General features: G+C 40.7%; 1 protein-coding gene across 1 annotated transcript in view; it reads left to right on the top strand.

Moving 5' to 3' along the window:
* The first annotated feature begins 15,235 nt into the window (after positions 1–15,235).
* Positions 15,236–23,254, top strand: part of LOC149470393 (fibrocystin-L-like) — a 221,387-nt gene continuing 213,368 nt past the window's right edge. The window contains exons 1-2 of the mRNA XM_089664462.1: positions 15,236–15,323; positions 16,074–16,218. Of these exons, the coding sequence (XP_089520588.1) occupies positions 15,236–15,323; positions 16,074–16,218 (233 nt within the window). The remainder of the gene's footprint in view (positions 15,324–16,073; positions 16,219–23,254) is intronic.

Here is a 23,254-nt window from a genome sequence, read left to right as displayed (position 1 = left end):
GTCCAGAGAGTGGCTGAGGCTAAAAAGAAAGGGAATCTGTCCTTAGTCCCTTTCTCTGGCTCTTCACTTCTGTCTCTGCCACTTCATGGGTCTGTTTAGGTCACCAAAGCCTCCCAACGGGGCTGTTAACAAAATTTGTAAAAAAAAAATAATAATAAAATATTAAATTGTATAAATTATAAAAAAAATATATAAAAAATATAATAAGAAAAATAATATAAAGCTACTGGCACCACCCACTGGTCTACTAACACAATACACTGCCCTACTAACACCATCCACCCTTCCCCAAAAGCATTGTGGAAAAAATTTGAAAAATTAAAAAATTGCAACAAATAATGCAAAAAATACAATGGTAAAAAAATAATAAAAATAAAAAATAAATTAACTACTGCCACCACCTCCCCCCCCCCCCATTCATGTCATACTGATCACATCCACTGTTCAAATTCCCCCTTCTCTCCAAGCCCCCTGTGTGCTCCCCCAGCCTCCCTCATCCCCCCTCGTCCACTGCTCTACTGACACCATCCGCTGCCCCACTGACACAATCCTCTGCAACAAATTACCAAAAAAAATAATAAAAATAAAAAACTACTGACATCATAAACTGCTCTACTAACACTGTCCACTGCCCTCCTCCCCAAAAGCATTATGAAAAAAATGTAAAAAATGTAACAAATAATAAAAAATAAAAAGATATTTAAAAAAATTAGGGGCTCATTCAGGGGTGCCAGTATTTTTGGCAATGACTGTAAGTGTTCAGGGAGGGCTAGGACAGGTAGAGGAGCATTTTTCACTTTATTGCTGCGAATGTATTAAGGTAAAAAATTGGTTAATTTAAGAACAACTTTAAAGGATAAATTCACCTTTAGCAATCTGTATTTCAGGTGAAACATGTTGCCAAAGAGCACTTGCCTGAACCCCCAACCCACCCCCAAATCCAAGGATACAGAATTTCACAGGCTACAGATCTTTTATGCTACATCAGGACATTCATGTGTTAAACTCTTTTGTTCACGTTGTGCCCAATAGGCTGGTATTTTTTATGGCATTTTGGAATGTTACCACCTTTATTAACCTTTGTTAACACAGGGTGCTCTGTTTTGATCTATAAATTATGGTCTCCTGCCTTATACATGTCCCCACACCTGCCTAATACACGCATTGGTGTCTCCTACCACTACTTCTGTCTGCCTATTGTTTTTCTAAAATATTGTATCACATTTCTGTTGTTGGTGTTCACTCATGAGTATGTCTGCAGTGGTCAAGACCTGCAAAAGGTGGTCCAAGGAATAAAAGCCAGTAAAGCAATGACAGGGACATGGGCGGCAAAGGCTCATTGATGCATGTGCGGAGAAAAGGCTGGCCCGAGTAGTCCAATCCCATAGAACTACTGTAGCTCAAATTGCTGAGAAAGTTAATGTTGGTTCCAATAGAAAGGTGTCAGAACATCAGAGTGCACACAGTGCATTACAGTTTGTTCTGTATGAGGCTGTGTAGCTGCAGACAGGTCAGGGTGCCCATGCTGAACCATATCCACAGCCATAACGCCAACATTAGGCATGTGAGCATCAAAACTGGACCAAGGAGCAATGGAAAAAAGTTGCTTGGCTTGTTGAATTCAAGAATGGTTTGAGGAACACAACAACAAATTTGAGGTGCTAACTCCAAATTCTCCAGGTCTCAATCCAATTGAGCATCTGTGGGATGTGTTGGAAAAACAGGCCCAATCCATGAAAGCCTCATCTTGCAAATTGCAGGACTGCAACTGATGGTTTGATGCCAGATAGCACAGCATATTTTCAGGGGTCTAGTGGAGTCCATGCCTCGGCAGGTTATTGTGGGTGGTCATAATATTATGGATATATATAAATATAGAGAGAGAGAAAGAGAGAATCTGAAGCCCAAAATTGTAAAACACCCAAAAACAAAAAGCACTGCACCAATCAACTCTGCAAGGCTAGTGACTATCCTTTTAGAATATGGAGCTAAATGTCTGATTTATCAGGAAGCTTTCAAGGTTCAGAACGGTAATTGTAAGTTTGAGATAGAAAAATTAGCAGGTAGATGTCATACAAAACACAATGACAAATTCCTAAAGTGATGTGAAGCAGTCAATGTGTTTGTTAGTTGCCACGGGGAGCAGCAGTATATATACAGACATATAAGTGGTGTAGAAAAGCAGTTTGTGTCAACAACACTACAAATCTGACACTTCCATCACTTCAAGAGGCTAAATCCCATCAGATCTACACTGCCAGGTAAGAGGTCTTCACATACAACAAAGACACAGTAAACATATAAGTATTAAGTATTTAACAAGCTGTTGTTTACATTAAATAAATAATAATAATAAATATATATATATAAAATCTATTTATATATATATATATATATATATATATATATATATATATATATATATTTTTATTCTTCACTACAAATCTGACACTTCTATCACTTCAAGAGGCTAAATTCTATCAGGTCTGCACTGCTAGGTAGGAGGTCTTCACATACAACAAAGGCACAGTAAACTTATAAGTATCAAGTATTTAACAAGCTGTATATGCATAACCGATGACAATAGTTAGTAGTCTTTTTTTGTACCTGGTGTAATCAGTTATTCAAATGAAATGTAAATGTCTTAGATGAAGCTTATTTGTATTGATGACTATTTTGCTTCTTCCTGCTAACACTTACTGCTGGGATGTCAGTAGGAATTTGTGCACTTACTGTATATATCTCAAGCTATAGCCAGTAATTAAGCATGATGCTTTGTTTGAAGTGGAGGATGTTTGGTTACTAAGGTTCATTAGAGACTGAGAGTTTTTGGAGAATACATAACCAATTATTTATTTATTTAAAAAAATGTTCAAGGCTTATCATTGAATTGCTTCATTATCCTATTTATCTATAAAGTAACAGCAAACTTAATTGATAAGTTAAAAGTTAGATGATAAATGGGTGTATTTAAGCATATTAAATTGTCCGTTTAAAGGCTAAGTTCACCTTTAAGAAAAAAATGCACATATTTATGCAGGAAAAAAATGTGCATTCGACATTTTTTCTGATAAGCCTGCAGAGCATTGCACCCGTGCTAAGTGTCAGTGAGGGAGTTTACAGAAAGCTTTTATTTCTGTATGATCCTATTGTTGTCTTTATCCAAACAAAAAATGTGTTGCCTTCAGTCATATTAAAGCTGTCACATTTTTGTGCAGAGTAGGGAGGGATTAGAACAATCGTCAGCTGTTTATTGCTATCAGTGTTCCAGTTATGGAGATTCATCCTCTTTTATTTGTCCTGGTGGCTTTTATCACCAAAAGTAAAAGAAAATCCCAAATTTTCACCAGAATAGGAATAGAGGGGAAATCGTCAAAAGTACAGTTGTTCTGTTAATTTAATAATGTCATGTTTATTCATAAAATAATGTTTTTATATAGGTGATAAAATAAAATGACTTAAAACATCAGTTCATTGACTCTTACTCATTAAAAAATGTAAATAAAAATGTGTCAAAAATAATTATTTTTACCTTTAAAAAAGCAATCATTTGACAGTAAAGCTGGCAATACATATGTAGATTTGCGGACGAGATTATTTGTAAGAAAAGTCGTATGAAAATTCTTCTGAACATTCGATGAGTGGACGAATGTCGTTCGAAAAATAGTTTTTGGTTTTAACAGAATTTTAAAAGGAATGTCATTTCTGAACGATAACCATATACACTGGCCGAAAATTTGTTTGATCGAGAAAAGTTTACGTTCCTGCTCCTTCTAATTTTCCCGTCACTGCTGTTGAAAATGAGCATCGATTTGACACCACTAACGATTAGAAAATCAAATGAATATTTTTGAAATTAAAATTCTCAAATGAAAATCTATATGTGTATGGCAAGCTGCAATATCAGTCAAATGCAGGTACCCTGGCAGGCACCCTTTTCCCAGCACCTCAGTATGCCCGAAACCCAGACCATCAAAATATGTAAATGCTGACTTTAGGAATCAAAGTTGAGGGATGGGATGGCCCCTCTTGCCACCCAATTTAAAGACTAAGTTCACCTTTCGTAACATGTTACATGTTACACCCATATTCAGGGTGTAACATGTTTTACATGTTACGTTCACATCGACCCCCCCTCCCCCCCCTCCCCCCGATCCCCACTTTGACAGCTAGTAGGGAATCTTCTCCCCCCTTGCTAGCTGTCAAATTTTTTTTAAAACTTTGCCGTGCGAGGCTCCGCCCACACATCCTCATCACTCATTCACAGTCATCTGTGATTGAGAGACTACAAGTCCTGACAACTTTAGTGGTTTACCTGTGGAGCGCCGTGGTAGTTCAATTATTCTTCCTGTCAGTACATCTGATATTCCGACAGGTCTGCAGGAGACCTGCGTGACATCAGCGATCTATTGATTACTGGTGCAATGCCTTCCAGGCTCCTGCAGACAAAAAAAATACATGCAGTTTCATACAACTTTTCTTACAAATAATCTCGTCCGCAAATCTACACATGTATTGCCAGCTTTACTGTCAAATGATTGCTTTTTTAAAGGTAAAAATAATTATTTTTGACACATTTTTATTTACATTTTTTTAATGAGTAAGAGTCAATGAACTGATGTTTTAAGTCATTTTATTTTATCACCTATATAAAAACATTATTTTATGAATAAACATGACATTATTAAAAAAAAAATAATGTGCATTTACTATTTTTGTCCAAAAGGTGAACTTATCCTTTAAGTTATACAGAAATAAGTCACCATGTTTAAAGTGTAATACTGAGGTGTGTGTGAGGGGGGCGGTCTATGCAAGACTTTGGGGTAGGTTTACTAAAACTGGTGTCCTCAGAATCTGGTGCACCTGTGCATGGTAGCCAATGAGCTTCTAAAGTCAGCTTGTTCATTTAAGCTTTGGCAATAAAAACTGGAAGCTGATTGGTTTCTATGTAGAAGTGTACCAGATTTTGCATTTTCCAATTTTAGTAAATAAACCTCTTTGTATTTCCTAAAATCAACATAGATCTAAAAGACATTGAAAACAAAAAGAAACATACAGTATAAGAATGTTCTATCCTTTAAATGGGCAGATTATGGATGATAAGCCCAGTAACTATCTCTCCTGTACTCAGATGGGATATCTCTGAATAATATCCTGGTGCATATGCTGGAGGAAAGGGCAGGGTACTTTAAAGGAAAAGTTCACTTTGTAAAAAAAAATAAATTAATGCCAATTTTTTTACATGTAAAAAAATGTGCATTTACTATTTTTTTGAGCCTGGAAAGCATTGCACTAGCGATCAGCAGATCGCTGCTGCCATGCAGGTCTCCAGCAAACTGTCAATGTATCTGCTTGCCTGTACATCCCATACTTCTGACTGATACTTCTCACAGGAAGAGTCAATGAACTACCAGAGTATTCAACAGCGCTGTGCTAGTTCATTCAAAGGCTGTTGGGACTTGTAGTTAATTCTTTTACAGAACTCTGTGAATGAATGCTGCAGCCATGTGGGTGGAGCCCCACACGGTTGTGCTGTTTTCAAAAACTAACAGCTAGTAGTTGGGAACTTCTCCCCATACTGCTATCACAGGGAGGGGGAAGGGGAATCGGGGAGCAGCTGCAGCAGTGGGAAAATATTACATGTTCCACCCTAAAAACGGGTGGAAGATGTAACATGTTCCAAAAGATTAACTTAGCCTTTAACGTAACAGTTTTTGCAATATGCTAAAACATACCCAGATCAGCTTCTCCTGCTGTCCATGAATGAGAAGGGTGCTTGCTTCTGTAGCTCGTCTCCACTTACAATTAAGAGGTGTAAAAGGATGAAAGCTATACACCAATATTAGCTTACAGTTGTGCTTGAACGTTTGCATACCCTGGCAGAAATCGTGAAATTTTGGCATTGATATTGTTGTAAATATGACTGATCATGCCAAAAAACTGTCAATTATTTAAGTGTAGTGCCCCTCTAGATAGCCAGGGGGAGCTAGAGTTTTTTTTAGTTAGGAGGGCTGAGTAGCAGCCTCGTGTGATAGCTAGTAGAGTCACATTTTTGTCAGAGCTGAGAGGCTCTGAAGGCCAGGTCCCTGATACCTTCCCCTGCTCTAAAATCTTGGAGAAGATTCCAGACACAGTGGTTGGGCATGGGGAGGGGCTGCCCTGCACACTTAGAGGACCTTGGCCAATCCCCAAGCAGGAGGCTTGGCATGGGTCCAGAGCAGCCTTCAAATGTGACAGAGCCTGCTCAGCAACAGGAGAGTTTGGCTGGAAGATGAAGTGAGAGGCTGGAGAGCAGGAGCCTGGGAGGGGGCCCAAATGGGAAGGGGCTTACCTACAGGCAGAGGAGCTGGGAAGAAAGAATGCTCAGATCCTCATCGACCCCAGAGAGAGGACCATCTGTGCAGCAGGGAAGGCCTGAGAGCAGCCACCGACCCAACAGCTCACAGACAGAGGGCTGAGTGAGTAGGCCTACAACCCCTGGTCCAGAAGAGGAAGGAGCACTCTAGTGGGAAACTGGATTAGTTGCTACCGGGAACTGTCTTATATTTAAAGTGACAGGCACTGGATCCCCTGCCCAGGGATTCCTTCAGGCAGCTGGATAGAGGAGTATCTAGGGTCTGGGGTGGTACCCCAGGAGATGCTGGCTTGCTCTCCAAGAAGAGAATATTTGCCATTAAAGAGATGTGTACATAGTTCCAGAAAGATTTCCTCAGTTGCCTTTCCCTTTGGGCATCCCATACACCCCTTACCTCATCCAAGTCCAAATCCTCTAATAAAATTACAAAAAAAAAACAAGCTCAAGGACTGGTTACTGTCTCCTGGATGCAAGTCTGTGTGGAAAATGCATGTTGCCTGGCTGTGCAAGACAATAGGGGGACCCAAAACTCAGCAACTCCTACTTGGTTGTGCTACATAAGGATAGTGATAATATGAAGCCATTTATTATCACAGAGTTGTTTGCCTGCTTTTCAAATCATAATGATAACAGAAATCACCTAAATGGCCCTAAGCGATAGTTTACCTACCCTGGAATGTTTGGCCTTGGTACAGACACACAAGGTGAAACACACAGGTTAAAATGGCAATTAAAGTTTAATTTCCCACACTTGTGGCTTTTTAAGTTGCAATTAGTGCCTGTGTATAAATAGTCAATGAGTTTTTAGCTCTCATGTGGATGCACTGAGCAGACTAGATACTGAGCCATAGGGAGAAGAAAAGAACTGTCAAAAGAGATGTGTAATAGGATAATGGAACTTTATAAAGATGGAAAAGGATATAAAAAGATATCCAAAGCCTTGAATATGCCAGTCAGTACTGTTCAATCACTTATTAAGAAGTGGGAAATTCTGGAATCTCCTGATACCAAGCCAAGGTCAGGTAGACTACGTACAGTTTATGCCGCACATCTAAGTTCCTGAGGGACATAAAGTATATCAAAAGGTGGAGATTAGCTTTACAGACCACCACGCTGTGAGCAGCCTGCATTACTCCTGATATTAGCTGTGGGTTTTTCTTTGTATCCTGAACAATTCTTCTGGCAGGTGTGGCTGCAATATTTCTTGGTCTACCTGACCTTGGCTTGGTGTCAAAAGATCCCTGAATCTCATTTATTTTGTTTTTAACAAGATGACTGAATATATAGTATCTTCACCCAAAAACCTCACTTTCTTGACAAGTTTTACCAGCATTGTTAGCAAGTCATCAGTGGTGAAACGCATGGAAAAAAGGAAATTAGTTTAATGTGCGAAGATAATATACAAGCAGTTGTGTTGTTAAAAAAACAATAAATGCCAGAAAGACCTAATATTGGAGTGCAGCTTCCATCCTTTTACAATGTTTGCAATATGCACACAGGATTAGTTGTGTTCTCACTACAGAAGAGAGTGGAGCATATATAAGTGATTGTCATTTCTGTGCATGGACTATGGCTGTATGAGTTAAAACATGTATTTTAAACTTGACATTTTGCCCATATTTGATAGCTTTGGGTTTTCTTTCCTAGCCCGTGGCTGGTGGTGGGCACTGAGTGGCAGTACCATGCATCTGGTGATATCTCTTCTCCTACTCACAATCCACTATACACGTAAGTTTGCAAAATGATTCTCTTTGTACCAGTCCGTAAACAATATGAAAAAAGCGCTGTTATATAATTAAATTATACATCATAATAAGAAAATTGAAAAGATAAAAATATATAATAATAATAATAATAATAATAATGTTGTAATACTTATTTATTTTAATTAACTTTTAAATAATTGCAATATTATTATTATTATAAATAATATTGACAATAACAACACAATTAATAACTATTATTAATATTGTTATTATTACTACAGCTTCTACACCTATGAAATGTATTTAGTATTATTTCTACAGACACAATTATCTTTACCATAGGCAGTGATTGGGAATATTGTTAGTGAACATTTCTGTACTAGACCAGTCAACGGAGAGATACAGATCAGTCAATCAGGGGTTGGCCACACTGGTTACATCATTTTACAATTTGCAATAGTTACATGTTATAACCATACTTAAAGTGGTTGTAAACCCCCACATATTCCCAGTGAAGTGACTATCCTCAGGTGATACTCAGAGATAAAATAAATTCTCCTACATAAGTTGTACATGTTTATCTGTAGTCTTCTCTTACCGACATCCATTCAAAGTGTAGAATCTACACAGTATCTCTCAGATCTGAAAATAAGAGGGGAGGAGAACTGACTCTGTAGAGCTCAGTGAGGTGAGCTCTGAGATCTGATTGGAGGGAAGAGACACACCCCCTCCACACAGCGCACACAAACAGAGCTGAAGCTGTTAATCACAGTCTGTGTGCTGGAGGTCCCGCTGCTATCACCTTTTTTCTCTTGGTGTCAGGAAAACTTGTTAGAAGTGATTCATGCTGATATTATAGAAGTGAAGCAGCAGACAGAAATTACACTTTTGAAGAAATTACACTTAGCCTTGGTTCACACTGGTGAGAGTTGTTATACGATTTGACAGTTTCTAACCGCATGGCAAGTCGCACCCTATTGTCAACAATGAAACTGTTCAAATGGAGCCCAATTTTGCAGTGCCGTATTGATTTGGAAAAAAAAAGGTTCTATTTTTGTGATTTCACGTGTGACTTGCTGCCAAGTTGCACTTGAAGTCGCACTGATATGCGGCTTTGAAATCAAAGTCAAATTGAAATTTCAAAGCTGGATTCAGTGTGAACCAACAGATAGGGGTTCATCTACTAAAACTGGATACTGCAAAATCCAGTGCGGCTCTGCTGATTGGCTATCATGCACACCTGCACCAGATTTTGCACTGTCCAGTTTTAGTACATCAACCCCTTATTGCATATAGAGAAATATGCTTTGTTCGTATTTCATATCTGAGATTTACAACCACTTCAAGGTGTAACATGCAAACCCACTCTCTACCCCTGACAGTGGGCAGTTCCTCTCTGTGGCTCCGCTCACAATGTTGTCATTCATTCACAGAGATCTGTGAATGGATGAACTACAAGTGCCCTGTTCCACAACAGCAGATGGCTTTGATCCCAATGTACTATGAGTGCTGTAATCAACGCTCTCATAGTCCACTGACACTTCCTCCAGTTCTTAACCACTTCCTGGCCGGCCGTTGTATATAAACGGCCGGACGGTGTTAGAGCAGGTTTGGGCTCCCCGCACCCTGCTTGTGTGCGCTCCCCGGGAGCGTGCAGCACCGCGATCCGGTGCCGCTGTGTCCTCCGGACACAGTGAAACACTGATCGTCGGACGGGACCTCTGTACAAGGTCCCGATCATGTGATCACTGATTGGCCAATCAGTGATCACATGCAAAGTAGTAAGCAAGATGTCACTTGTGACACCATTGCTTACTACGTGTGAAATCTGTGAATGATCACAGAGGTCACATGGTACAAGGCTATTCACAACAGCCTTGTACCATGTGACATGCTGTGACCAATCACAGCTCACTTAGTACTTCTCAATGACTGCAAGAATGCAGACAGAGAGAAAGAGAAATGATTGCTTTTACATCCTATATGGGTGTAAAAGAAATCACTGTAAATAAAAAAAAAATTGTTTAAAAATTATAATTTTTGATTATAAACTAATCTGGATTTTTTTTTTACTACAAAGATAACGGAATAAATTTTGGCCAAGATTTATGATGAAATATTATTTATTTGCAAAATTTTATAAAAAACTTTTTTTTCAAAATTTTTGGACATTTCATTTACATAGTAAAAAAAATACAAATCCCAGCGATGCATAAATACCACCAAAATAAAGCTTTATCTGTCTCAAAAAAATTCATTTGGGTACAGTGTTGCATGACCGCGCAATTGTCATTCAAAGTGTGATAGCGCTGAAAGCTGAAAATTGCTCTGGTCAGGAAGGGGGTAAAAGTGTCCGGTCTGGAAGTGGTTAAACTGCCAAACTGTACAGAGTTACCAACAGAGAGCTGGAGGAAGTGTCTGCAGCAGCCTGACATGGCACCCACAATCCACTGATCACAGTACAAGGCTTTGCAGTCTCCTGTAAAAATGTATCATTTTTTTCAAAAGTGAGCCTAGCCTTTAAACTGATCACTTTTTAATTTCACTGCAGCTGCAGCATTAGTGAAACAATCTAATATGCTACATTTTTGGGAATGGTACTATGCAGAGTCCATTCAAGTTGATTGAATGAGATCCTTTCAAAACGAAGTGCATGTGAATGTGCATGAGTACACACATTAGCTCCAAGCACATTGGGGTGGATTTACTAAACCTGGAGAGTGCAAAATCTGGTGCAGTTGTGAATGGTAGCAAATCAGCTTCTAACTTCAGCTTGTTCAATTAAGCTTTGACATGAAAACCTGGAAACTGATTGGTTTCTATGCAGAGCTGAACCAGGTTTTGCACTCTTCAGTTTTAGTAAATAACCCAGTGATGTATTTTGGATTTGTGCTGCCCTAGGCAAGACTAAAATCACCCCCCATCTAAATTTGTCCCACCCCTTCCTCTTTAAGGTCCACTCCCAGCATCTGTAAACTCCATCTCTTCTGTTTTAGGCTCCACCTCTTCCTATTATAGCTCCACCTCAGGAGTTTGTCAGAGACTGCAGACATGATAGAGGAGTTGGTCAGATACTATGGACATGATACAGGAGACAGTCAGAAACTGCGGACAGGATACAGGTGAAGGTCAGAGACTGCAGACATACTACAGGAGACGGTCAGAGACTGCGGACATAGTACAGGAGAAGGTCAGAGACTGCCAACATATTACAGGAAATGGTCAGAGACTGCGGACATAGTACAGGAGGAGTTCAGAGACTGTGGACAGAATACAGGTGAAGGTCAAGAGACTGCAGACAGAATACAGGAAAAGTCAAGAGACTGCAAACAGGATTCAGGAGCAGGTTAAAGACTGAGGACAGGGTACAGGAGATGGTCAGAGACTGCAGACATACTACAGGAGACGGTCAGAGACTACAGACAGGATACAGTCAGAGACTGTGGACAGGATACAGGAGAAGGTCAGAGACTGCCAACATATTACAGGAAATGGTCAGAGGTTGCGGACATAGTACAGGAGGAGTTCAGAGACTGTGGACAGAATACAGGTGAAGGTCAGAAACTGAGGACAGGATACAGGTGAAGGTCAGAGACTGCAGACATACTACAGGAGACGGTCAGAGACTACAGACAGGATACAGTCAGAGACTGTAGACAGGATACAGGAGAAGGTCAGAGACTGCCAACATATTACAGGAAATGGTCAGAGACTGCGGACATAGTACAGGAGGAGTTCAGAGACTGTGGACAGAATACAGGTGAAGGTCAAGAGACTGCAGACAGAATACAGGAAAAGGTCAAGAGACTGCAAACAGGATTCAGGAGCAGGTTAAAGACTGAGGACAGGGTACAGGAGATGGTCAGAGACTGTGAACATACTACAGAAGATGGTCAGAGACTGTGAACATACTACAGGAGATGGTCAGAGACTGTGGACAGGATAAAGGAGATGGTCAGAGACTGTGGACCAGCCGGAGAGGCCTGGTCTATAGCAAGCACTATGGATGACTGGTTTGCCTACACACATTAGATGGGTGCTGCACAATCCGTTAAACCTTGAAGTCACTTGAAGATTTAACAGGACTCATCCCAGTGCTGGCACCATGTCTACAGGTAAATAAATAATCAGGTAAAAATAACATGAACGGCCTCTTATTATGTTTGTTCTCCTGCATGACACCCAGCGTGAGAAGTCTGTACAAAATGCAGAATCTTTACAACTTTGACATGGTACTGTTCTTCATTTACAGATGGAAATCTGATGGTCTCTCAAGTCATGCCAAAATATGGCAGTCTGAATGGAGCAACAAGACTTACCATCATGGGGCAAGGTGCGTATGGGGAAAAATGATTTGGCACAGGGAAATAGCTTGTTATAGCCAGAACTGGTCTTTGCTTACCAGGTTGCGGTACTGAATAGGGCCAAAAAGATCAAATATTGCTGCCGATTGTTAACTCGTACCACTTTTCTCAATGTAAAGGGGTCCTCAGCTGACCCCTTTGCAGTCCTCATGTGTGCTCTGTCTGCATGGAATTCACGGATTCTTTCTTTGCTATTTCTATTCAAAAGGGGAATTTTAATGGTTTACAGTCATAAGAAACAAGAGTTGTGAAAACTACAGCTGGCCTAAACTGTTGTTTTCAATGAGTGCAGGAAGGGTCTTTTCATCTTGTTTAAAAAATATTCTTATGGAATGAAGGGTCTACGATACAGTATACATTGCTGCATGCTTGAGAGACATTGGGATGCACAATATAGATCGGGCATATATGCTGGATGGGTGGAGTGTCTATATGCAGGGTTGGTACTACACTATTCTGCACCCTAGGCGCCCTCCCAAAAAAAAAAAAAAAAAATTTAAAAAAAAACAGTAGAAAATATTAAATCAACAAAACATGAAACTGCACAATTTCATTGAATTTACAAAAATGGGTGCCATTAGATGTCACCAGCACCAATATTAAAGACAAAATCAGTATCATGGATGGACTGTATCTGTGGCTGGCAGTGGCAGGGTGACAGTTGCAGTGAGTGGAGGATGATGGATCCACACTTTGACAGACCCCAGGCTGGAATTCCCCAGAGAATGGGGGGAGATAAAATTCTGTGACAGCAGGCAGCCCAGCCAAGCCCACACACACAGAGAGAACACCTGAATTGAACGATCCTACACAGTAACAGATCCGACACAACACACCACCACCATCACTGGCACAGATCAGCAGGCCCAGCAGGCACTAGAAGAGCAAGCTGTGGGATCGTGATGATGTCATCACTCACTGACACATTGCACATGTGATGGATGCATATACAACCTTTTTGTGAATTACAAAAATAAATAAATAAAATAAATAAATTTGGGATATTTGTGGACACTATTTTGGACTTTCTTTTTGGACACTTTTTTGATTAGTGGGACTTTGTTGCACATTATATGTTTAAAATCAATTTATTTATTTATTTTTGTAATTCACAAAAAGGTTGTATATGTATTATTGCATATTCTAGGGAGAAAGTATTGACTTTTTGAGGGTTTAAAAAGGATAAGGGTATACATTGATTGACATGTGATGGATGGCCGGCTGGCTAGCCGGGTCACACTCACACAGACACGAGACATCAGATTCAGACATTACCTTCCTCCGCAGGCGCAGTTTCACCTCCACTGATGACTGGGAAGAGAAGGGCTGGAACTCCACAGTGATCAGCAACCGCCAGCCGGATTTCAGTAAGGGATTGAGTCTGAAAGGAACACTGGAAGGAGCAGCAGATCAGCTGCTATACTGACCCCAGACACCCGACATCTTCCACTGTCCTTTCTTTCTCCCCTCTGCCGCTCCTCCCCTCAGCTGGTGGATCATTCATGATGTGGCAGCGTCACACACAGAGATAGTGCCGGCCTGTGCTGCACCCAGGTGCCTCTACGTTTTCTCTCTCTGAATGGAGGAAAGAGATACATAATTTCTCTCTCTCCTTTGAGAGAGAAAAAAAAACAAGTATGTTTAAAATAAATAAATAAATAAATTAATTAATTAATAAAAATAATATTTAAAAAATAACCTTTTAAAATTAAAAAAGGTTTGATCTAGGCCAGTGCCAGGGTTAGTGTTTGGGTCAAGGTCAGGATCAGTATTTTTTGGGGGGAAAGATTTTTTTTTTTAAATTAATAATTGGCAGGATAAAAAAAGCAAAATGTGCACTATTGTTTCGGGGCCGTACTACTGGTACAAACAACAACTAACATATGTGGTATCACTGAGAACATCAGGAGCAGAAGAAATTATTTTGGGTTGTTCTTTGTGTTATGGTAGTAGCAAGAAAGACACAGCTAAATTTAAAAAAATATATGATTTTGTTAACTATTTTGGGCCAGTTTTCCTTTGATAATAGAAAAAAAATCAGGTGATATCCATTACCACCAAATGAAGGCCCAATTGGTCCTGAAAAAAATGAGGTATAATCCATCTGGATGCACAAAGTAGTTGTGATGATATGTACGGTTTTGCTAACACATGTCAAAGTTGAAAAATTGTGCTTAGGCGTTAAGATTTGTTTTACCCTTAGGTGCGAAGGGGTTAATAGGGAAATATGAAATTTCCCCATTGCTTTCTTACACAGGTTATGAAGCACTGGTGTTAGGAGGGGGAAGGAGACAGTTTTAAGCGAAGTCAGGGTTATCCCGGAATTCCACTTTAATGGGATCTGGCACATACACATATACAAACTGCGAGTCTCTGCCAACTCTACAGATTCTAGCAAAAACTCATCATCATGTCTGCACAAGAACCAGGACCCTGCGCATGCGCAGGCATGTCGCTGGTCTCTGCCTGTTCTCTAACATAGACCACGCGGGCGCTCGTGTGAGATATCGAAACGTGCTCCTGGAATGTTCACATCACTCATCCCAGGAGGCACTTTATGTCATCTTGTGCAGCATGCCTGTGCATTAGCCAGGCCCCACTATGTCATCCCGGCCTAGGCAAGCAAAAAAATAATACATTTTCACTTTTTAAATAAATTTGTATTTGGGAAAATGTAAAAGGAAGGGGGGGGGGAGAGGCAGAAGAGAGGACCTTCCTGTACAGAGTAAAGTTCCACTTTTTTTATGTCCATTGTCTGGGCGGAGAAGCACTTGGAATGGGGCTTTCATTTTTAGGCCTGCCATGTTATAATGGCATTTATGCAGAAGTCTTTTATCCTCCTAGAGAGGGCTATTTCCATACAGTACATTTCCAGTGACCATTGCCTGTACTCTCCAGGCCTGTACCGTGTACTCTGGTCATGACACTATTGTGCCACTTCCTATACTGATGAGTCACAGAGGCTTAAAGTGTTCCTAAACCCACAACAGTAAAATCAGTCTGTATATGCAGTAAAGCATGCTTGTTATACTCACTGTGGAACCTAAGGGGTTAATCCTCTGCATTGTGTAAAAATGATGTTTGATCCTGACTTCTCTGATTCTCCCCTTCTTCCAGTGTCCCCCTTTTATCTTCTTATAAGACATATCCTATGGAGTCATTCTGCACATGCTCAGTTTCGTGTGTATTGCTAGAGAGGTTTGTTTTTTTTCTTGGGAGAGTGCATGTGATCAGCGCAGGGCCAATCAGCACTGTCCAAATAGAGAGTCAGAGGTTCTCCATCCTCCTACAAGCTTTAACCAGTGCTCAGCTGGACACTGATAGAAGTCACAAGACTTCTCTAACTGCTGATGAGAAAAGGTATTTAGCAGTTTATATTTAGTAAAATAATTGCACTTCCATGTTCTGTGTACTGTGGAAGACCAAATATATTGAATGCAGGGTCCGAGGGTTTTGTGACACTTTAACTTCACACATTTCCACGGAGTATCTCTTAAATGACCAAGAAGTCTATCTCTGCAAGAATTTAAAAATACAGAATATTTCAAGCTACATTAAAGGGATTGTTTAGGCTGCCAGGCTTCATGTGTGATTGGTAAATCTGAATAATCCAGACTTTTTTTTTTTTGTATTCACTTCATTCTCCAGGTTTTGCAGCTGCTAACCAGTTTGAATACGGTGAAGAGAATACCAACCTGGGGAACAGTGTCCAGCTTGTCTCTTCCACCCGTTCCTTCCCCTGTGATGTGGAGAAAGATGCCAGTCACGCAACACAAATAACCTGCTACACCAGGTATGTTTACCTAGACATACAATATGCAGCCAAGTATTTCAGATGAGCCAGGTAGAGATAGGCCTTTTTCACACGGGCGTTTCGTACATCCGTTTTTCATCTTTCCATTTACGGATGAAAAACAGACCCCCATGTATTTCTGTGGACTTGTGGATGTAAATGGATGAACATCTTTTTACATCTGTTAATGTCCTCATCCATTAACATCTGTTTATTTGAACAGAAGAAAACCCTATTTTTCTTCCGCAAAAAAAAAATGGAACGGATGAAAAACAGATGTCAACGGATGTAAATGGACCAAAAACAGATGTAGACGGATGAAAATGGATCTAAACAGATGAACAACGGATGTAAATGGATCTGAATGGATGAAAAACAGATGTAAACTAATGTAAACAGATGGAAAATGGATGTAAACGGATGAAAACACGGATGTAAGCAAATTAAAAAATGGATGTAAACTCATCCGTTTTTTCTTGGAAAAAACGTGACTGAACTGAAGAAAAAAAATGGAACGCCCATGTGAAAGAACCCTTAAGGGTTAACACCCCTATCTGGTTATTTTTTGCTTCAGAATGTGAATTGTGCTGCCTGTGTTCTGCACTTCCTGGCTTGAAGACATGTGGGCGTGGCTTAGGCGCCCTAGTGAGGACACTGTAGCATTGCCCTGGCGAATGCCAGAAACATGGGCCCCTAGCCGCTTTCATGTGAAATAGACTTTAACCACTTGCCTTCCAGAGGATTCACCCCCCTTCCTGACCAGGCCATTTTTTGTGATATAGCATTGCTGTAATTCACAATTGCGCGGTCATGCAATGCTGCACCCAAATGAAAATTATGTCCTTTTTTTCTCATGAATAGATCTTTCTTTCGGTGATATTTGATCACCTGTGCATTTTTAGTTTTTTGTGCTATAAACAAAAAAACGCAGACAATTTTGAAAAAAAAAACAATATTTTTAACGTTTTGCTATAAAACAAGTCCAGTAAAAAAATTTAAAAAATCTAATTTCTTCATAAATTTAGGCCAAAATGTATTCTGCTACACGTCTTTGCTAAAAAAAAAAATCCCAATACGTGTAAATTAATTGGTTTACGCAAAAGTTATAGCGTCTACAAATGGAATTTACTGGAATTTAAATTTTATTTGTACTAGTAATGGCGGTGATCAGTGACTTATAGCGGTACTGCAGCGGGCATTCTGACACTGGGGGGGGGGACTGACTAACTGCCACTGACATCCCCAGTGCCACTAATATAGTGATCAGTGCTAATAAAAAAGCACTGACACTGTACTAATGACACTGGGCAGGAAGGGGTTAACCGCTTCCCCTCCACCCTGTAGCAGAAGTACTGCTACAGGGCGGCACAGCTGCGCAAAATCATGTATATATACGTGATTTGCATTACAGGGTAGGGGGGCGTGCGCGTGCTGCCCTACCCGTGCTGTCGGTGCCTACAGATGTCAATCACTGGGTCCTGGCTGAAGATTCCCAGCCTGCACCCGGTTATTGCCAAGTAACACAGATCTCTCTCCTGCCAGTAAGCACATGCTGCTGTGTATTGCTGCACAGCAGAGAAATACACAGCAGCATGTTTCCCTAGTAAATCTGCACACAGCAGATGATGTAAAAAAGCATACAGCACACAGTTAACCCTTTGATCACCTCAGACTTAAAAGCAGGTAGCACTTACACAGTGAACTCTCTCTTGTTCCATAGCTGACACTTTCAGACACACTGTCCATTTGATGGCACCACTCCCCAGGGGTGCAGCATTTAAGGACCAGTATCACTGAGCCTGTACCGGTCTCCACCAATCCAGCAGTTCATGTCAACTGTATTGCAGTGACTAGTCCTATGATTGCTATGGGATAAAGGAAACACGCTCTCTCTCTCCAACCTCTGTGCTTGCTCTCTCTCCCGGGGCCTCTCTGAATCCCTCCTTTTCCTGTGACTTCAGGCTGGATCCCTAGGCACTCTGTATCACGGGTCCAGTACCAAAGAGTGTGGAAATAGACGCTAATGGAGGTGCCAAGCACTTATCCCCCTCCACTGCCAGAGAGGTCTTCACCCTTGCCATGTCACGTCTCCTGGCTGATTGGCTGCCTTGCATGTGACACAGATACTGTAGCCCTGAGCAACAACACATTAACTTCCTGTGGAGAGATCCATGCTTTGTATCTTCCTCTAACTCCATCCCCTTGTTGTGTTGCAAGCCCTGTTCTTTTGATACGCTGTGCACACTTCAGACAAAGTAAGTAAACAAACAATTTGTGCGATTTCTATGCATTTTCAGTTCCTTTTCCCCCTCTCTTTTTCTTCAATGTAAATAGGGACATGTGTGTTCCAGTGTGTTTTTGGTGTCCTTCCAGTGCGTTCCGGAGAATTTGTGATGCGTTTTACAACGTTCCAGTACAGTTCTGTGCAGGAAAAATGCAGCATGTTCTACTTTTTTTCTGCATCTGGAACGCACTGGAACTTCAAGCACTGATGTGAACTATGACACTGACAACCATATAACCTACTTTCTGTGCATTTTGGATGCAGAAAAAAAGCAACTGAAATGCATGTAGTGTGAACTGGCCCTTACTGAGGAAGTTGCTGATAACAGTACAGTTTTCAAAAGACAGAGCTCTTCTAACATCCCATACCGTGTACATACAGTGGTGCTCAAAAGTTTGCACACCGTGGAATTGATATTGAAAATATGACAGATCATGCCTGTATTTTAGTGATCATATGAAACCATTAATTATCACATAGTTGTTTGGCTCTTTTTAAAATCATAATTATAAAAGAAATGACAAAAAGATGGAAAAGGATATAAAATAATATCCAAAGCCTTGCATATACCAGTCAGTACAGTTCAGTTACCTATTAAGAAGTGGAAACTTTAGGGATCTCCAAATGGCCCTGATTAAAAGTTTACATACCCTGGAATGTTTTGCCTAGGTACAGACACACAAGATGACACAAACTTGTTAAAACTGCAAAAGAATTAATTTCCCACATCTGTGGCTATTAAATTGCAATTAGTGTCCTTGTATAAATAGTCAATGCATTTGTTAGCTCTCACGGGGATGCACTGAGCAGGCTAGATACTGAGCCATGGGGAGCAGACAAGAACTGTCAAAATACCTGCATAACAAGGTAATGGAACTTTATAAAGATGGAAAAGGATATAAAATAATATCCAAAGCCTTGCATAGGCCAGTCAGTACAGTTCAATCACTTGTTAAGTGTCAAAACAAGGTCAGGTAGACCAAGAAAGATTGCAATCACAACTGCCAGAAGAATTGTTCGAGATGCAATGAAACGTCTACAGGTAACCTCAGGAGAAATATAGGCTGCTCTGGAAAAAGACGATGTGGTGGTTTCAAAGAGCACAATATGGCAATACATGAACAAAAATGAGCTGCATGGCTGAGTTGCCAAAAAGAAGACTTTACACAAACATAAGCGCAATGCTTGGAGAGGGGTCAACAAGGAGTATAGTGACAAGAATACCATACCCACTGTGAAGCATTGTGGTGATTCACTAATGTTTTGGGGTTGTTTGAGCTCTAATGACACTGGGAATTTTGTGAAAATTGATGGCAAGATGAATGCAGCATGTTAACAGGAAATACTGGCAGACAATTTGCATTCTTCTGCACAAAGCTGCACATGGGACACTCCTGGACTTTCCAGCATGACAATGACAGTGGTTACAGCAGAAAAAGGTAAGGTTTCTGGAGTGTCTCTTGACCTTAATATAATTAAACTACTGTGGAGAGATCTCAAACATGTGGTGATGATGTCCAAAGACTTTGTATGACCGGGAGGCATTTTGCCAAGATGAATGGGCAGCTATACCACCTGCAAGAATTCAGGGCCTCATAGACAACTATTACAAAAGACGGCACGTTGTCATTGACTCTAAAGGGGGCAATACATGATATTAAGAACTAAGGGGATGAAGACTTTTGAACAGGGGACATTTCATTTGTTTTGTTTTATAACTGTGCCATTTTATTATGCGCTACAGTTGAATATGAATCCCATAAGAAATAAATGTGTTTTGCCTGCTGATTCTCCAAGGGTATGAGCACAACTGTACCTTATACAGAAGGAAAGTCCGTAAACAATCCCGCCTAAGGCAAGAGTCCATTTAGTCAATATTTCCCAAGAGGTAGTGCAAGTCCCTCAGAGTCCATGATTGGCAGTAATCTATAAAGGATGTAGGTCCATGATTAACAACTACAAGTCCACAGGCTCAAAATCCTCACCAGGAACCCTGATTAGGCTTCTATCATCCCCCCCCACCTCCCCCAAAAGGGGTGATCACTTCAGCAAAGTTGTCAGCTACATTTTGTCAGTATTTTCCCAGGGCTCGAAGGGACTCCTCCCAGGGGCTCGGAGGCAGCCCCTTTTAAGTTGGTCGACCTGTAGGGGGCGGTAACCTTGCTGGAAATTGTTGGAAAAGCCTCCAGATCTCAAATCAACCTGAAGACACAGCAAAACATTGAAAAACAGTAACATTTGGCACCTAACTGGCTCAGCTAGCATGAGAAAATGTGCACAACCAGGCCAAACAAATGCTTACAGGAAGGCATGTTAACCTCTTGTAGGTACTTGCCTACAGATACAACAGAAAATGAGAGGAAATCTCCCCAAAAGTGAGGGGAATTCCCATCTTAGATAGTTGTTCCACAAATATTTGTGCCCATTTGATGATTTACTCTCATTTCTTACTCTGGTGACAGCTCTAAAACACCTGGCTAATACTTGTATCAAAGTATCTGGTGTGTGTACACAGTGTGTGTATGGTATAATACCAGATTTCACCCGCAGGTGGCACTGTAAGGGATATTTGTTACTACAGCTACTGGTACTAGTAAACCCTAGGAAGAAAAGGACCAATCCTTGGTACTGCACAGAGAGGTCAAAAGTACAGTAAGTCTCCTACATACGAACTCTCAACTTGCAAACTTTCAAAGATGCAAACACGTGTTTGCATTTCCAGTCTTGTCAGATTGTCAGGAAAAGGCCATTCAAAAGTGTTGGGGACTTTCACAAGGAGTGGACTGAGGCTGGAGTCAGTGCATCAAGAGCCACCACACACAGACGGATCCTGGACATGTGCTTCAAATGTTGTATTCCTCTTGTCAAGCCGCTCCTGGACAACAAACAACGTCGGAAGAGTCTTACCTGGGCTAAAGAAAAACAGACCTGGTCTGTTGCTCAGTTGTCCAAAGTCCTCTTTTCTGATGAGAGCAACTTTTGCATCTCATTTGGAAACCAAGGACCCAGAGTATGGAGGAAGAATGGAGAGGCACACACTGCAAGATGCTTGAAGTCCAGTGTGAAGTTTCCACAGTCTGTGTTGATTTGGGGAGCCATGTCACCTGCTGGTGTTGGTCCACTGTGCTTCATTAAGTCCAGGGTCAATGCAGCCGTCTACCAGGAGATTTTTGAGCACTTCATGCTTTCTTCTGCAGACAAGCTTTATGGGGATGCTGACTTCATTTTCCAGCAGGACTTGGCACCTGCCCACACTGCCAAAAGCACCAAAACCTGGTTCAATGACCGTGGGATTACTGTGCTTGATTGGCCAGCAAACTCGCCTGACCTGAACCCCATAGAGAATCTAAGGGGCATTGCCAAGAGAAAGATGAGAGACATGAGACCGAATAATGCAGAAGAGCTGAAGGCTGCTATTGAAGCATCCTGGTCTTCCATAACTCCTCAGCAGTGCCACAGGCTGATAGCTTCCATGCCACGCCGCATTGAGGCAGTAATTGCTGCAAAAGGGGCCCAAACCAAGTACTGAGTACATATGCATGCTTATACTTTTCAGAGGTCCGATATTGTTCTATGTACAATCCTTGTTTTATTGATTGCATGTAATATTCTAATTTTCTGAGATTGTGGATTTGGGGTTTTCATGAGCTGTAAGCCATAATCATCACAATTATGACAAATCACGGCTTGAACTATCTTGCTTTGCATGTAATGAGTCTATCTCATATATTAGTTTCACCTTTTAAGTTGCATTACTGATATAAATGAACTTTTGCCCGATATTCTAATTTTTCGAGTTTGACCTGTGTGTATATATATATATATATATATATATATATATATATATGCCACAAAGGAAATTAACACAAAAACATGTTGTGACCCATCCATGAAATGTCTTGCTATAAGGCTGCTTGGCATGTGGAGGGGAGCAGCACTTTGCAGTGTTTGTACTTCTTCAAATTCAGTACTACTGACCAACTTTCTTCAAGTAGAGCTATAGCCTTCTATTAAAAATATGTGTTGTAGCACTTAGCTATAAGTGTATCTGTGTTTACAGTTTTTTTTTTTGGTACCTCTACAAAGTCCCAAAAATACCTGCCAGAGATGTCTACATAACGAAGTTTCCTGTAATGGGATGTTCTGCTGCAATGCTGCACTGCTTCTGAATTCAGAGAGTTGTTACTCTCATTTAGGTTGTGCCTGCTAAATGTTGCAGGGGGCCTGGCCATAAACATTTTTACAGCTGATACATCACCTTGTAACTGGATTTGGGATTCATATAGACTGTCATACAAGAGCCTTTAGGTGTACTTTCATCCTTTGTAGACTATTCTTTGGACTCCTCGTAAACAACACTACACAGACTATGTCCACCCTGAGCTATCACCTTCCCTGAAGTTCACCTAGATAGCTGTCCTTCATGCCCACTTCCTTAGAAAGCAGTCTGTGATTGTTATGCTGTGTGCAGAAACCCAGTATAAAATTATTTACCTACTAAGGCCGTGTTCACATTGGTGCGCTGTGGTTTGGGTGCAGGGGTGGAGCCATCATTGCTGACGTCAGGAACAGTGGCCATTTTGGTACCTTATCATTATTCTTCTCCACGTGGATTGCTTTGTTATATGTTTACCAAGTTTTAAACAAATAAATACTACACTATATTAGTCCCTTTGGCTCCTGTGGTTGAGCAAACTTCCCCAGATTAAAGAGACATGCACCACCGGTACTGTGAGGATGCTGGATGAATAA

The sequence above is a fragment of the Staurois parvus genome, unplaced genomic scaffold (assembly GCF_062004578.1).
Source record: "Staurois parvus isolate SC_StPar_1 unplaced genomic scaffold, SC_StPar_1.0 ptg000047l, whole genome shotgun sequence".
NCBI classification, from domain to species: domain Eukaryota; kingdom Metazoa; phylum Chordata; class Amphibia; order Anura; family Ranidae; genus Staurois; species Staurois parvus.
The sequence above is the reverse complement of the archived record's forward strand: the minus strand, read 5'-3'. Positions and strand labels throughout refer to the sequence as shown.